The sequence below is a fragment of the Aythya ferina genome (assembly GCF_964211825.1).
Source record: "Aythya ferina genome assembly, chromosome: 3".
NCBI lineage: Eukaryota > Metazoa > Chordata > Aves > Anseriformes > Anatidae > Aythya > Aythya ferina.
The window spans coordinates 23332187-23348085 of NC_140298.1; the positions used below are offsets into that span (position 1 = coordinate 23332187).

The following is a 15899-nucleotide window of genomic DNA, read 5'->3' on the forward strand; positions in this document are numbered from 1 at the left end:
TTTCCGTCTGCACAAAACAGCAGTCAGCTAAGATTTGGAAACCTCAAAATCCTTTCACTTCTGCCAGGAATTCAGTTCAAAGCAGCTGCATGTAAATTTTGCATAGCAAACGCTACACTGACAAATCTTCCTCAGGATTCCTGTTCTTTAAATCAACAAGAGTAAACTATATAGAAGAGGAGTTAGCTTTAGGGCACCAAGATTTGCCCTATTTTAAAAGAAAAGTGAAAATAACCCTAAGAAAAAAATAAAGGATTTGAAATATGTATGAGCACACACACTGCTTTGCCTCATCTCTTCCTGCTGCATAAAGGGGAAACAGATTGGCTGTGGCCTTGTAGAGTACAGATTTCTCAGAAAACAAGCAGCTAACATTCCCAGCCCCTTTCTTTCCTACCCAGAAGTAGGTAACAGGCAGGGAGACAAGGAAGGACTGTCAACATCAGACTGCGAATTTCCCAAAGGCCCCTCATCCTCTCCTCCATGTCCTAAACCAGAGACAGTGGTAAATATTTCCCTCATACATTCACAACCCTTTGCATGGGTTTTTCTGGTCCTCTTGAAAGAAACAGGAACTTTGTCATTTGTTTCTAAGGCAGCAAGATCATTTGAACATTTGACGTATTTCATTCATGTAATAATAATAATAATAATAATAATAATAATAATAATAATAATGATGAAGAGAACAGTAAAAGTTGCTAATGTAGAGCAAAAAAACAACTTCAGCAAGAATGCAGTTGTTAGGACATCTCAAATCTCGTTAGCAACTAGCCCTTCAGTATAAAGTCACACCCCTGGCGTGCCATTTATACGAGTTATTCTCCCTGTCCCCACTCCTACACACTACCTAGATCTCCTTTGATATTTTTAACATATTCCAAATCTTATGAAAATGCTAAACTTACAGTTTTGAGGGTAAAATTTCTCTGCAGGCTAAGGCCAACCAAACAGCCAGGCAAATACTTGCTATCTCCTTGACAGGGATCATAACAACACCACCACATGCGGGAAGTAAGGAAGCACTTCCCAGCACATATCCCAGCTTTTATGTATGCTCTATGTGGGTTTGCAAGCCCAACAGCCACACAAGCTCCGTATCAGATATATTTTATAGAAAACTGCCATAGACAAGGCACCAGAGGACCAATGTGTGTGCCTGCAGTTGTTTCAGGAATTAGCAATGCCAACGCCAAGCATTTTGACACTTACTTTTCAAACCTGCTTTTGAATTCTACCTGCGTCAACTCTTGACCGTGCACAAACATCCCAGTGGAAGTATGTGAGGAGTCTGCAAAGGCCTTGGTATGCTGTGCACTCTAGGCAACAGCTGGTCCACACTAAGCTTTTCTCAATGCTGTGATGATGAGAATGGGTGTATGGGAAAGCAGCTGCACTACTGCGGCTTCAGAAGTTGTGCTGTCAGCTGAGCTGCCCAGCAGTGCCACGTGTGGAGCTCGGGGCCCCAGCTGGCATCCTCTTTCTGCCTGCAGCTGAGGGGAGGGAAGGAATTGCTGATTCAGATCCACTTCCCCTGCTCCGCCCGTCCTACTTCTTTTTGTGGAAATTACCACCTCTTCAGATCTGACTGCGGAGTGGCTCATGTGGGCACCCCCTAACCTACTTTTGGTCAACCTGAGCCAGGCATAGCTTATATGGATTAAGCAGGAGGGTTTTGCTAACCCAGATTGATTGAAGTGGGTTAAGGAGCACTCAAAAAACATCTCTGCAAACAGATCATGAAAGGGCATTAATTCCTAGGGAAAGGCAACGCAAAGTGGCTGGGCCTACCAATCTCTTTTACTGACACAGCTAAATCACGAGTCCACTTGAATGAGGATGCAAAACATTACGGATAGGCTTGAGTGTACCTTACAAACAGCAGAGGATGTTACTGTTGCCCACCAGCTGCATGTTGCTGCCCTCAGAACAGGACTGGGGAAGTGGGAAGAGTATTGCTCCCTTTTCAGCAGGAAGGCCTGCCTGGAATGTCCAAGCTGTAGCATTGCAGCAGACTAGGAAGAAAGAGGTCATTTCCATCTGATGGGCTGAGACACGTAGCTTAGTGTTAGAAATCAAAGAATTAAAAGTACCAAAAGCCCTTTTGCCACAGATGCAGTTACGCTGGTCCAGAGGACTTTGGAAGGTACCACTATAAGCTTCTAATATACTTTGTCCATCCCCGTGGTTTGTGCTATTCAATTATGTCAGCCGTGACAGCAGGAACATCACAGGTAAACCAGCCTCAAGTCACGCCTATCAAGTAGAGAGCTTTCCTATTTAAAGATTAATGCAAGAAATCAATGCACCTCCAGTTCGTGCCAACTGATGATCTAACCCAGTGCTAAGCATGCACAGAAACTTCATGTAGTGATGATTGGAAATTTATGAGTAGTTAATGCTAAGTGTCTGTTTGCTTCCAAAGTGATTGAAATACTGGTTCAGGAGCTGGCTAAGAGATGTGCTCCTCTTTTCCCTGAAGGAAAAGGACTGCTATTTTGCTCTCATGACAACACAGAGTCGGCTTTCCAACATACATCTCCTGCATGACAACACATAATTTGAATACATGCTGAAGGCTGAAGGCAGTAAACCGGCCAGTTAACAGAAAGGGACACATATTTCTAGCCACCAAAAGCAAAGAGCTTGGCAAGAATGGTGCCAGAACAGTATCCAAAAATGAAACAGCAGTTGCTATTAAGGCCAGGCTGGCAACATGGCCATGTGCAGGGACAGCCCTCTGGCTAGTGCAATGCCTATTGACATGTGCATACATAAACACCCTGTGATACAGTAAGATTAGAACATATTAAATCACAGGTATCTTTTTTCAAGTGGTTAAAGCAAGCTAGAAAACAATGATGCCTTGGGGAATGTATGGCAAGTGTGGATGACGGTGTGCCCAAGGCTTTAGGTTACCCACAACCCAGGGATGTTTTTGGAGTGTTTCCTTTCATATGAGCAAGGGCACTGGGGAAAAGGAAGGAGATTAACAGACACTTAGGTTTCACCCTGACTTGAAGTTGTGACTTAGCTGGGAAGGGCACATAGATTCATGAACTGGACAGAGCCCCAGAATCCTGCTGTCCACATACAGCCTTAAGCATCACGAACTACACTTTAACAGCTTCAGCTCAGCTACACTAATATTTAATTACTCATTTAGGACAGGATGAGTCTGAATCACTTGATAAGAGTGCAAAAGAAGCAGGAAATTAGCACTGATGTAATTAATCATACCTGGTTCAGTCTGGCAAAACCATTAACCAAGTTGTTTAACATGTAAAACCCATAGAAAGCAGCAGTATGTTTTGTGTTCCTTCAAGAGCTGTGGAGTGAAGAAACCGTGGCTCGGTTTGGCATGTTGTAACCCATTCAGGAGCGCGAACTACTTCTGACTGCAGACTTGTGTCTCAGGGGTACTGAGGTTCAGAACCTAGTGAGATGTCAACGACTGCTCAGCTTCCTGTCCTCAAGATCTATCTGCATCCTTATGCAAATAAATAAAATAATCCTTTCATAAAATAACCCCACATAACTAAAGTTTGCAACAGTACAAATCCCAAGCTGTTTTAGAACATAGACACACAAGAATGGAATGTATAATCACCGTGCTCATGCTTTCCCCTTAACTTCACTGAGGGATGGGTTGAAGCTATTTTGAAAGAAGAGCCTCTATCTCCTTCTTAAAGCATTAAGCATTCCTGGCAGTAATAATTGCCTTATAACTGACTCCTCATTAACACTCTTTTAGACCTGCATAACTGCATTGACTTTATGTTGCTCCTGGTCCAAGAAGAGGATTATCATCTCAGCATGAAATTTTCTTCTTTATTAAACTGTTACCGATATAAAAAAATAACTGAGAACAGAGTATGTCCTACTGTTTCCCATCACATCCATAATTTAACATGATAATGCAGAGATTTTTATAAAAAGCTACTTTTAGCTAGAAAGACCAGCCTATTTTACCTGCCAGCAGTGTGTCATGGTGACATATAACTATTTTAATGAATTTAATACTCTTATCTGAATTCCTTATCCAGGACAGAAAAAAAACACTTGCAAATAGGAATATGACGCCTGATTTAGATTGAACACAAGCATTAATGTAAAGAACAAGAAATTAAATATCTAACCCTGAGCGATGCTGAGCAGCTGCAGTTTCCATGAACTTTGCAGGAGTTGCAAAAATTTGAGATCTCAGTAGATAATATTTTAAGACATCATACAAAGCCTTTTTCCACTGTTTTCTTTCAGTTTGTCATTTGCGCAAAGGAAGACAGTAGATAAAAACCTAAAGAAATTATGTTGTGGAATCCAGATGCCTGAACATAACTATACAGAGCAGGACTTGCAGTGGCAATGCATGTAGAAGCTTGATCAAAGAGAGATCATTAATCATGTACACACAGGTTAGATGAAGGGGAAAGGCCTGAGGAAAAAAACACATGAAAAATCTTCATCACACAAGTACTTATAGGATTGCTTCATAGCTTTTTATGGCCTTAAATCCAAGCTAAAAACACATTATCTAAGGTGGTCTAGGGAACATAGCAAGGATATACCTGGTGAGAATGAGAAAAGGTTTTGTAGCACTCCAAATTTCACTTACTAGTGATAAAATAGCTGTAAGACTGCAGGAATGACTTCTTTCATGGAAGACTGAAGGAGCCCTAGAAAAGCAAGCAAGATAAGTATGTATGTTTTAGCAGAATTCTTTCTAACTACTAATTTTTTATTGGCTAAATACCAAACACTTTACACAGTGAAAAACAAGCATTTTATTTCGCTAAATAAAGAGCTTATTTAAAGATTTTTACTATTACTAGTTTCACTGAAACCTACTTGAAAAATACAGTTTTGAGCACACATAAAATACAGTGTACAGATGAATAACTCAATGGTCTAACTTATTTTTCAAACATGTCAAGAAAATGTTCTCTTCTCCAAGCAAGATGAGAACAATATAGTGAAGCAGCACATTAGCTCTAAGTATCAGACATTCACTGGCTTTCAGAAATAGCCTCTCTTTTAAATTTTCAAGATTTCAGTAAGCAGCCTTGCTTTCAGGGAAGCTGTGGGTTTCACGTACAACCTGCCATTTTTGGTGGCAAGCCAGCAAAAACAGTAGGAATTCCTAAATCCTGTCTTGCCACCAAAAAAGGTGTGTTTTCAACAGCTGTGTCAGCACAACAGTCCTTATGGCCATGCCATAAACTGGAAAAATAAACTGATCTCAATTTTTAAAAGTGTAACTAAAACAGGGCTACTTTTAATCCAAATCAGGTCACTGGTTTGATCCCCAGCTCAGAGTTACAAGCAGCTGGGGCAGCACAACTGTGGATCCACAGGTGGTGGTGGTGGTGGTGGAAGGGAATAGGAAATCCTTGAGGTCTGCAGCCAAGAACAGACTATGTGGAACTGTACATAGGACTGTTTACAACTGTCATATTGACACTCCACATTTTCTTCAGAGATAAGGTCAAATAAGAGATCCCTCTCTGTTCCTTGCCCTGGCTGCTTCAGCTTGTCACCTTCAGAGTTTTGTACATGTAATAGTTTGAGAAGTTACATCCTAAAATGGATCTTAAAAATCATCTGGGTTAAGGAAAAAGAAAAATGCATTTTTTTTTCCCCCTAATCTTGCTCTCTTACATTAGCTTAAATTGCTAATTACATTAGCTCTGTTATATTGCATGAATTCTGGGGCTATTAACTGGGCATTGGCAAACTCTTAAGCCAGTTCTTGCATCACAGGACACATAAAGGATCCTGACCATTTGAGTCAAAATGAAAATCCTCTGAAAATCAACCCCAAGGTGCTGCTGACTACACAGCCCAAAACTGGGACTCGTCCTTCAGGAAGAAAATATCCGCATCCCACTTGAAAACCTGGATCCAAATTTGGTGAGCAATGGTTCTATGAACTAGGTGTGTTACAAGTTGTGCACTCTCCACACTTTTCATTTGCACATATTTACAACTCTGTGCGTCTGTAAAACACCACCAAAAGCAATTCCTACTGTGCAGTTACAAATGGCTGAGCAAAATGTGAGATGGTAGAGAAATACTCCCTCTGGGTTAGCTTCTGTGTTTGGCTTAATTGCTTTAGACTCTATTGATACATCACCTCTGATTAGAGCTGTTGATTATCTGAAAGACAACTCCAAAGTTTCTGAAGCTGGGTTCTCCGTGTTGCATCAAAACTCTGCGAGCAGTTCTGGAAAGAAAAGCCTTGAGCCTTTCCACTGCTCAGTCTTCACACATGGGTGCAAACCCCTTTAAGCAGAATTGCTTAGACCACATAACACCCACAAGTTGCAATTTATTAAAGTTTGGCTGTCTGATCACCGCAGACAAAAGACTTTTCCAAGGTTGATCTCCACAGTAACAATTATTTTCTGCTTTACTGACTCAGGGAAATTCATTCTAGTTTTTCTCCCCTTACCTCCCATCCACCCTTTTATTTCTGTACCACGTTTCCTCATTCTCCCCTACATCTATTGTGCCTTGAAATAACCGCAGCTGGGATTTCCCCATGTCGCTAGCAGAGACTGGGATGGTCTGCGCCATTTGTCCCCTCACCAGCAGATCTGCCCTAAACTTTCCAGCTTGTTTGGCCACAGTTTCCTCAGTTCGGTAACAGTAACATGAAATGGTGGGTGATTATCTGGAGCTTCTGGTAACAGGTAACAGCGGGCTGTGATGTTTTGTGTTGGCCCTTACTTCAGGTTTGTGGCGGGCAGCAGCACGCTGGCTCCGTGGGAAGCCAGCTGGCACCTAACGAAATGGGACTGGGAATTGCCACAGGAGAAACCCTGGATTTATTTGCCTCTCTTTTCTGAGATTACGTTGAGTCAGCGTTGTGTAAATGCTTTATTCACACGCGAAATGCATGAAAAGCGGGATTCCCCCGCATAACGCCGCGGTTCCCAGCCTGGGGCCGGACCCGGCCGCCCTCACAGCCGCCGGCGGAGCCCTTTGGAAGCCCGGCGGCCCGGAGCCACCCGTGTTGATTTCTTTTTTTTTCCCCAGCACGCTTTTGTTCAGCCTGGAGCCACAAAGGGCCTTCCAGCGGGAGGACTTGGACCGGGTTCAGCCGCCTGGTTCCTGCGGAGCCACCCTCACGGTGCCCGGGGAGGGGCGGGATTCGAACCCGCAACCCCGCGGGCAGCTCGCGGGCGGCCTCTCCCCCTCACCACCTCTCTCCCCGCCCCGCCCCGCCTCGCCTGCAGGGGTCGCTGTGGCGGCCTCGCGCCGCGCTGGCGGGGCCGCCATCGCTGAGTCACGCGCTTCCTGATTGGTTGCCCGCTCGCCGCCGGCCAATGGGAGGCGGCCTCTTGCGCCGCCGCGCCGCCCGCCGCGGGCGCCATCTTGCCGCCGGCTGTGGCACGGGAGGGAGCAGGGCGCCGCGCCGCGCCATGCCGCACTACCAGGCCTGGGAGGAGTTCACCCGCGCCGCCGAGAAGCTCTACCTCGCCGACCCCATGAAGGTGAGCGGGGGACGCTCCACGCCGAGACCCAGACCCAGGAGGGCCCCGGGGGGGGTGTGTTGGTGGGTCTCGGGTGAGGCCCCGGCTGGCGACGGGGGCGGCCCGGTGGCTCTGGAGCTCTCGCTGTGGTGTCATTCGGCTGTGAAGCCGTGTCCCTGTGAATTTGTCTCGGTGAAAAGTAAAAGAAAGCGTTTGTTAGGTCATGTGTTGTATTATTACCTGTGGTGTTGCTTCAGGGGGGTGTTTCCCAAAGAGCAGTTGCTCTAGGAATTAATTTCTTGTTCTATAACCACTCTCGGGTTTTAGTAGCTCTTCTCAGATGTGTAGTTTGAGCAGACTTCAGTTTTACAAACGTTTTGGGCAAAAACCAGTGCAAAAGGTAAAGTGGGAGTCATAAACCTGAGAAGACATCAGCAAAACAGACTTGGTTTCGTTCACCAAAAATAGGGTGCACGGAGGAACCTCCAGAAGTAGTGTGTCTGCCCTTAGCTAGCATAAATGCCCCTTCATGTGCAGTCACCACCCTGGTAATAAATTGTGTGTTGTACCTGCTTATGCTCTGCAGTATAATTAAGTGAAGAGTTTGCAAAGGATGTCAGTGCAGCCAGGAGTTGCTTTCCCCCTTATGAAAAAGATTGTGTAGGCCCTAGAGTCACAATATCACAGAATCACAGAATTTTCTAGGTTGGAAGAGACCTCCAAGATCATCGAGTCCAACCTCCAACCTAACGCTAACAGCCCTCCACTAAACCATATCCCTAAGCTCTACATCTAAACGTCTTTTGAAGACTTCCAGGGATGGTGACTCCACCACTTCCCTGGGCAGCCTGTTCCAGTGCCTCACAACCCTTTCAGTAAAGAAGTTCTTCCTAACATCTAACCTAAAACTCCCCTGGCTCAACTTAAACCCATTCCCCCTCGTCCTGTCACCAGGCACGTGGGAGAACAGGCCAACCCCCACCTCGCTACAGCCTCCCTTGAGGTACCTATAGAGAGCGATAAGGTCGCCCCTGAGCCTCCTCTTCTCCAGGCTGAACAAGCCCAGCTCCCTCAGCCGCTCCTCGTAGGACTTGTTCTCCAGGCCCCTCACCAGCTTCGTCGCCCTTCTCTGCACCCGCTCAAGCACCTCCATGTCCTTCTTGTAGCGAGGGGCCCAAAACTGAACACAGTACTCGAGGTGCGGCCTCACCAGAGCTGAGTACAGGGGGACGATCACCTCCCTAGCCCTGCTGGTCACGCTGTTCCTGATACAAGCCAGGATGCCGTTGGCCTTCTTGGCCACCTGAGCACACTGCTGGCTCATATTCAGCCGACTGTCCACCATCACTCCCAGGTCCTTCTCTGCCTGGCAGCTCTCCAACCATTCCTCTCCCAGCCTATAGCTCTGCTTGGGGTTATTGCGCCCCAGGTGCAGGACCCGGCACTTGGCCTTGTTAAACTTCATGCAGTTGACCTCAGCCCATCGGTGCAGCCTATCCAGATCCTCCTGCAGAGCTTTCCTACCCTCAAGCAGATCGACACACGCACCTAACTTGGTGTCATCTGCGAACTTACTGAGGGTGCACTCGATGCCCTCGTCCAGATCATCGATGAAGATATTAAAGAGGACCGGCCCCAGCACCGAGCCCTGGGGGACGCCACTAGTGACTGGATATGAGGACTCCTAACGTGCAGGGGAGCTAGCTTGAGAAGCTTTCACATACAAGTGCACTTTTCAAGAAACTGAAAGAAGAGGAAGACCTGTGGGAGATGTGTCTGTGTTCTTTTGGGGCCAATTAAGCTTGGTCTTGCCTTTTGTGGGAGCAAGATAATTCATCCATGTCTGTTTGTAACAGCCCCTGTCATGCTTCCAGGCTTGCTCAGTTGAGAAATGTAGTTATACAGCTGTTGTGGCTAGAAGAAGACCATTTCTTAAGCAAGAAGGATGAACTTGCGAAGAGATCCATTGCAGAGCAGAAATCTCAAAACGTATTTTGTAGTCAAGGTGGCTGATGATACAGCAGGTCACTGTATGACAAAAATCTCTTTATAGCATCAGTTGTCCTAATTCTGAATGTTCTCAAAAGCACAAATTGCTTTCCTTCTAGATACTGTGCTGATGCTAGCTGACACTAGAAACAGTAGATAAGAAATCTCCTTGGCCAATCCTGTATTCAGTAGGAAGCATTTAATGCTCAGTCAAATGCTGAGAGTGTTGATATTTATCACGGTGGTTTGGAGAACTTGTGTAATTTGAGAGTCCAGAAGGGCTATGGGTAGACTGAATCTCAGGGCAGGTTACTACAGTAAGAATTATTTTTAGTGACAAGCTGAGTGCTTGCTTTCTGACTTCTTCACATGTAGCCTTGTTGAGTCTTGAAAGCAGTTTAATTTCAAAGAACTCTTTTCAGTGCTCTGGTTTTCATTACTCTAAAAATGTTATACTTGTATCTTCCCTTTTCCACTTTTAAAAGTGTTATAATGCTTCAAGCTTGCCTATAGGCTTTAATGTTGCTATTAACTGTAGTGACTGGAAATACAGCATTTACACAATATTTTACTACTTTGCTTCTACAGTACCTAATGGTGAGTGTATCCCACTCAATTTATCCTTTCCAAGTTTTCACATAGAACTATTGTCTTAAGTGATTCTTGTCTATAAACACAACTTTTCTTTCACTTTTTGTAAGTGTGATACGTGGTGAGTGGGTGTCCTGTAAGGAAGTGGCAGGAGTCATGCCAATACCTGTTACTGAGGCCCCTGCAACTGCCATTGCTGTACTTACAGAGGTTTTTAACATGCCCCACATAAAGCTCACTGACATTACTGTAATACCGATTTAATACGTTAGGCAAGGAAATGTGGTGATGCAACTTCTGAACCACCCTGGCTGTAAGGTTTGTGGACAGCAGAGCTGAGGACCACCAAGAGGTAGTAAAACCGTGAAGCAGTATGTAACTTCAATAACAGGCAGTCTGAATTGGGGCAGTCTTCCCTCAGGTATGTTGTGATGGTAATAGATGTGAATTAATAAATGTTAATAGCTATAGGTGTTAACTTTTTAAATGTTTGTCATTTCAGGTGCGGGTTGTTCTCAAATACCGACACTGTGATGGGAACCTCTGTATCAAAGTAACGGATGACGTAGCTGTAAGTAAAGAACACAGTCCCCTTTAGAAGGCGTACTGTACCTCTCGAGGACTGGCACTTTGCTGTCAGTCAGCTTATGAACCATTGTCTTGAGCACCTGAGGGTTTTCTAAAATAAAATAATAAAAAAAAAAAAACACCAACTTTGCTCAGACTTTCTTAGTTTCTGTCTGTGACATGCTGACCTGTGTTCAACTCTGCATAATCCGGTGGAAGTTTGAACATTTCAGTGTTTTTTAGAGGTCTTGTTAGGATTCTATGAAAACAAGGAAACAAGCATTACAAAAATCTTAGACCCTCTCTCCATTTGAAAGTTCTTCATGGAACTATGCTGGTAGCTTCCACTGAAGTGCATAAGGATCATCTTCAAACAGCTGTTTGCTAGTGAGAGTTTGGTCCTTTCAACTTGCTCAGAGTGGTAATAACTTGAAACTGTAGGGCTATCTGCTTCTTTGTGAGTAGGAGATGCTGGACTGGTATCAGACTAAACTGCGAGATTCGCTTGCACTTCAGAAATCCCATCTTCTGAAATAATGTTATGGTGCCAGAACCATTTGTTAAGCATTCAGCAGAGCTTGTGCTACTATGCGCAGAATTTTTGCAGCATGCTTTCAGTGGTTGCTGTAGAAGGCAATGGAGCAGCTGCATTGCTCTTGTTCTAAATAGTGCTTAGAAATATTTGAAGTTAGGATATGAGATGGTAGACAGCAGGTAGAAATGGATTTGTGTGTGCACACTAGCAACATGTTCCTGGTGCTGGTGATGTTAAAGCCAAGTTGTTCTGCAGTCTGAGTAACCATCAGCAAGTAGTATGCCCTTCTCTTGGGTTCAGATTTGGAAAGATCAGATTTCTCCTTTCTGGGAAAAAGTCTGGCATTGGTATTTCAGACATCTGGGAAAGATGCAAAACTTCAGTAACGACGCTTCTTGATGGGATAATAGGGCTGACAGTGGGTGAGGTGACGAAAATGGCGCACTGATAAGTGAAGGGCAGGTCAGTTGAAATCTTCCATAGTGGAAGATTGGAGATAGTTGACTTGTGAACTTCAGCTGTTCTCAGTTACAGACCTTCTTATGTGCTGCCTGTCGTGAGAGGCTGTTACACTGTTTGAATTGTTCCTTTGTTTTATATAAAGGGAGAGGGTTTCTTTGCAGCTAACTGCAGAACTAAGGAAAAAATCAAACTTTTTTTTTTTCTGTTCTTTGGCTCTGAATTAAAATGGTTTATTGCTGGCAAAAGGTGCTGTGTTGAGAGCACTGAAGGATGGACCATTGGTTTTATTATTAAATAGGCCTGAACAGTCATGCTTATGGTGTACAAGCATAAGAAATTATCATCATGCAAAAAAACCCCTAAGCGGCCTTTTTTGATCAGTCACTGATACTACTCTTGTTCCTTTTGCATTTACAGGCTTGTCATGTGAAGTAATTTCTCTTTATCAGATATTTGCACTATTTAGAACTATCTCAAACAGATTTTGCTTGGGGTAGGGGATCCTCTTCAGTAGGAAATACTGAACTGATTTTACATGTATGTTACTGGAGGTGTGTATTCACTTTCAGAATAGTTAATTTTGTTATTTAAGCATAGTAGATTTTAAGCCTAAACAAGGGTGTCCTTAAAGACAGTTTTAAAGTGCAAGTTGTAGCACCTTTTTTGAGAGAGAAGACACTCTCTCAAAATGATGAGCTTCACTACTTTTAAAATGGAAAGCAAGAACCTCTGAGAAAATGTAGTGTGTATGCATCTGTGTTTAAAATTTAAAAGAGGGTAGGCATGTAGTGGTGCTGCCTTGTGGTAACCAAATGCCACAAATGAGCATGTAAATACTTACCTGAACACCTTCTGTGTTCAGGCACAAATTTGTTGCAACTATGAGCAGGATAAAAGTGGTGCAAGTGAAATCTAATATTAAGCAACTTTCTCTTACAGTGTCTGCTGTATAGAACAGACCAAGCACAAGACGTAAAGAAGATCGAGAAATTCCACAGCCAGCTAATGCGACTCATGGTGTCTAAGGAATCCCGCAGTGCTGCCATGGAAACAGACTGAATTGCTGAAAAGAAAATGAATGCTCCAGTCATATTTCACTGGAAGAAAATCTCTCTGAATTGAATGAATAGTGGGACAGGAGATGCTTCTATGTACTGAAGTGGACAAGCTGACAAGTCTGAAGTATTTTCTTCCCCAGACTCCACTTTGGAAAACTATGAGAATAAATGCTTTCAATCGAAAGCTTATATTTATTTTTGGGAATTGAACAAGAAACTATTCTAACACACTAAGTATGTTAAGAAGACAGATCTTTACAAATGTACTGTACAAAATTGCCTGATTTTGATGGCCCACACATGTATTTCTGCAAAGTTATGATAAAATTTCATATAGATTTCATTGTGTTCAAATGTTATGCTGGTGTATTCTTACAGTGAGGTTCATTAACCGAATACTGTAGCATGATGACTGGATCTAATAAATATTTACGTAAATGATATATTTGGGGGGGAGGGTAGAAGAATGGGTGTTTTCTGAATTGAAATGTTAAAATTGCCAATGTATACTAACACGGTCACTAGCAGATCTTAGATCTTTGTACTGATCTTCGTCATATGTCGTGTAACATTATCAGTGATGCAGTCTGTAGAACTGTTATTGGCTGAATAATTAAACTTCTCTATTTAAAACCTTAAAGTAACGCATAGATTTTTGCAGTTACCTAGCAATATTCAAGCAGATAGTTTTTCTTGTTATGCAAATACTGATATCAAATATCAGAAGCTTTTTTTCCAGTACTTGAACTATTTTATACTAGCAGGGGGAACCTTTTGCATCCTTGCCTTAGGCAAAGTATATCAGCAAGACAAATTCTAGAAACTGTTGCCTATTATGTTAATAGGAAAATGCAACCAAACACTCTCCAGAGTCGTCATTTTAGCAGCTTGCTAACTGCATTTTCAAATGTTACGTGTGGCAGATGGATGTCAGCCAACTGAAAAAAGGGATGAAAAACAGCTTAATAAATACTTAAATACTACTGACAAAAATAGATGAGTGCTCATGTGGCTTAGACTTGTTTCCCATTGTTGCCTCTGGTAGGGTGATGGAAACTTTAGCTGTCTTTTGCAAAGGCTTTTTGCTTGACAACCCAGTAGCTGAAATTGATACTTGCTTTGACTAGGCTTTGCATACCTAAAACCAGATGTTTTTTTAATGTAATTATGCTATTAAGCCATGAAATCAAAACAGAGCTGTACAAAGACTTGTCTGTGCTGGCATTTAAATATAATAAAACAGCCCTCTTAAATAACTACCTGTTCTCACTTACATGAAAATAATTGAGCTACACAGAAGCGGTGGAATTCCTGTATTTTCCAAGGACTCAAACCAAAACTGAGGCCTGAATATTGCATGAGAACACCACCCATTCAGCTGATCATACAGTGCTGCATACTGTTGAAAAATTGAATGCTGAATTGCTGGTGGTTACTCCAAATTCTAATATGTAGGCATGACTATGTATAATGTTTTTTCTTTTGGATTGTTTTTTGAAATACAGATAAATCTGGAGAGAATGCTAAGCTTTGTTCATAATTAAACGGTGATGCTGAGGATTTTAATTGGTATTCCAAATTATTGTCTTAATATATGCAATTAAATATTGCAATTAAATGTTAAGTATTTAAACAGTTGTAATTTAATAACCTAAAGCACTGTTCTACAGTATGTATGGTTGCTATACGGAAGTCACACATTAAGCTTTAAGCTGTTGACAGGTATAAAGGCTGCAGTTACATCAGTAATATTTGGCCATCTCTTACAAGTTGGTTTATCGTGTAGAAGTCTGCTGTAAGCTAAGGTACAGAAAGGCTTGAGTGGTGTTTGCTTGTGCTTGTAGGATGAAACAGAAAGAGAGAACTGCAGGCAGACTTCGTGCACCAAGGGGCTGAGAGGCTTAAACAGGTTTTAGAGGGGACCACTGTTGACTAGTTATGGGGGGATTACAGTAGCAGTTTTTAAGGAAAAAATGCAAGGAAATGTCTAGTTTTCTAAATTTAGAAATTATTTCTGTAAAACCATAAAGAAATATTAATGCTACTTTCTTAAGGATGTGGGTTACTCGGCTTGTTCTCAAATATGTGCAGAAAAAATGCAGATGGTAATATGCAATTATAATGAACAAGAATATTGATAAAGCTATTGCTTAAAAACAAAAAAGCTTTTTGTAGGTTCTTTAGAAAAAGAAAGACACATGCTTCTTGACTTTATCCTGGACTTTTCATCTACTTCGGTACTGTGTAGGATACCAGAAATGCTGTGAACTCAAAGCTTTTTTTTCTCGCTTTTGCTCTTGCTGAGAGTATGGTATGCATGTGTGCATTGTACTGTAGTCACTGTTTCATAATAAAACTTTATCAATGGGTTAGCCCATCGTATTGCCAACTACTTGAAGGTGTCCATTGATGTGTGATGAAAAATCAGGTTAGTGTCTGCTGCTGCCCCCAAAGACTGAGTGATTCTGTCTGCGTTTGAAGCACTGAATTTGGCAGCCCAGCATTACCACCAAATGCTTCTGTTTCCCAGCGGGCAATTTACACCAATTATGGGAGTGGATAGGTAACTTGTGCAGTAATATGTAACCTTTGCAGTAGAAGTGGAATGATTTAAAAAAAAAAAAAAAAAAAAAAGTTGGTTTCTCTTCCTCTATTGTTCTGTTGCTGCATTTTAGTCATCTTCAGCAACTGTTTCATTGTGCGAGCACAGTTTGATAAACAATATGGATATTTTCCTTTAGGGGGTTTAATTCTCAGCTTCTGAATATATAGCTTGTTCTATAAGCATATCCTGGATTGCAGGAAGATCCTTAAATTATCTGTAGAAGTGACAATTGGTCACAAAAGTTTGGGTTTAGAGATGCTTATACTTTGCTTTTTACCAAAGTCCTGAGCTAGCACTTTGAAGAGCATCGGATTTATTCTGGAAAATTAGGTGCTTTTGTGCTTGAGCCTGTGAAAATGGGAAATGGAACTGAAGTCAAACAAGTGCTTCTAAGAATGCTGTAACTTGTCAAAATAATTGTATTTTACCTAAGTTCCTTCCTGCAGTGTAAAAAAGTGGGTAGTATTACTGAATATTACTGTATATATTACTGTTTTGCTGTAATAAATGTGAAGGAACCTTGGTTTCTGCCTGACATGCTCAGAAAGACTTTGATGATTACTTATTACAATAGTTTGATTTTATAAGGGAATACATAATCTGGAAAGCATGTTAGC

General features: G+C 42.4%; 1 protein-coding gene across 1 annotated transcript; it reads left to right on the forward strand.

Moving 5' to 3' along the window:
• Positions 1 to 7303: 7303 nt before the first annotated feature.
• Positions 7304 to 15066, forward strand: SRP9 (signal recognition particle 9). Its single transcript, XM_084513448.1, has 3 exons — positions 7304 to 7496; positions 10558 to 10626; positions 12559 to 15066. Exons 1-3 carry the CDS (start codon positions 7329 to 7331, stop codon positions 12676 to 12678), a joined length of 357 nt encoding a protein of 118 aa, XP_084369574.1. The 5' UTR covers positions 7304 to 7328; the 3' UTR covers positions 12679 to 15066.
• The last annotated feature ends 833 nt before the right edge of the window (positions 15067 to 15899 follow it).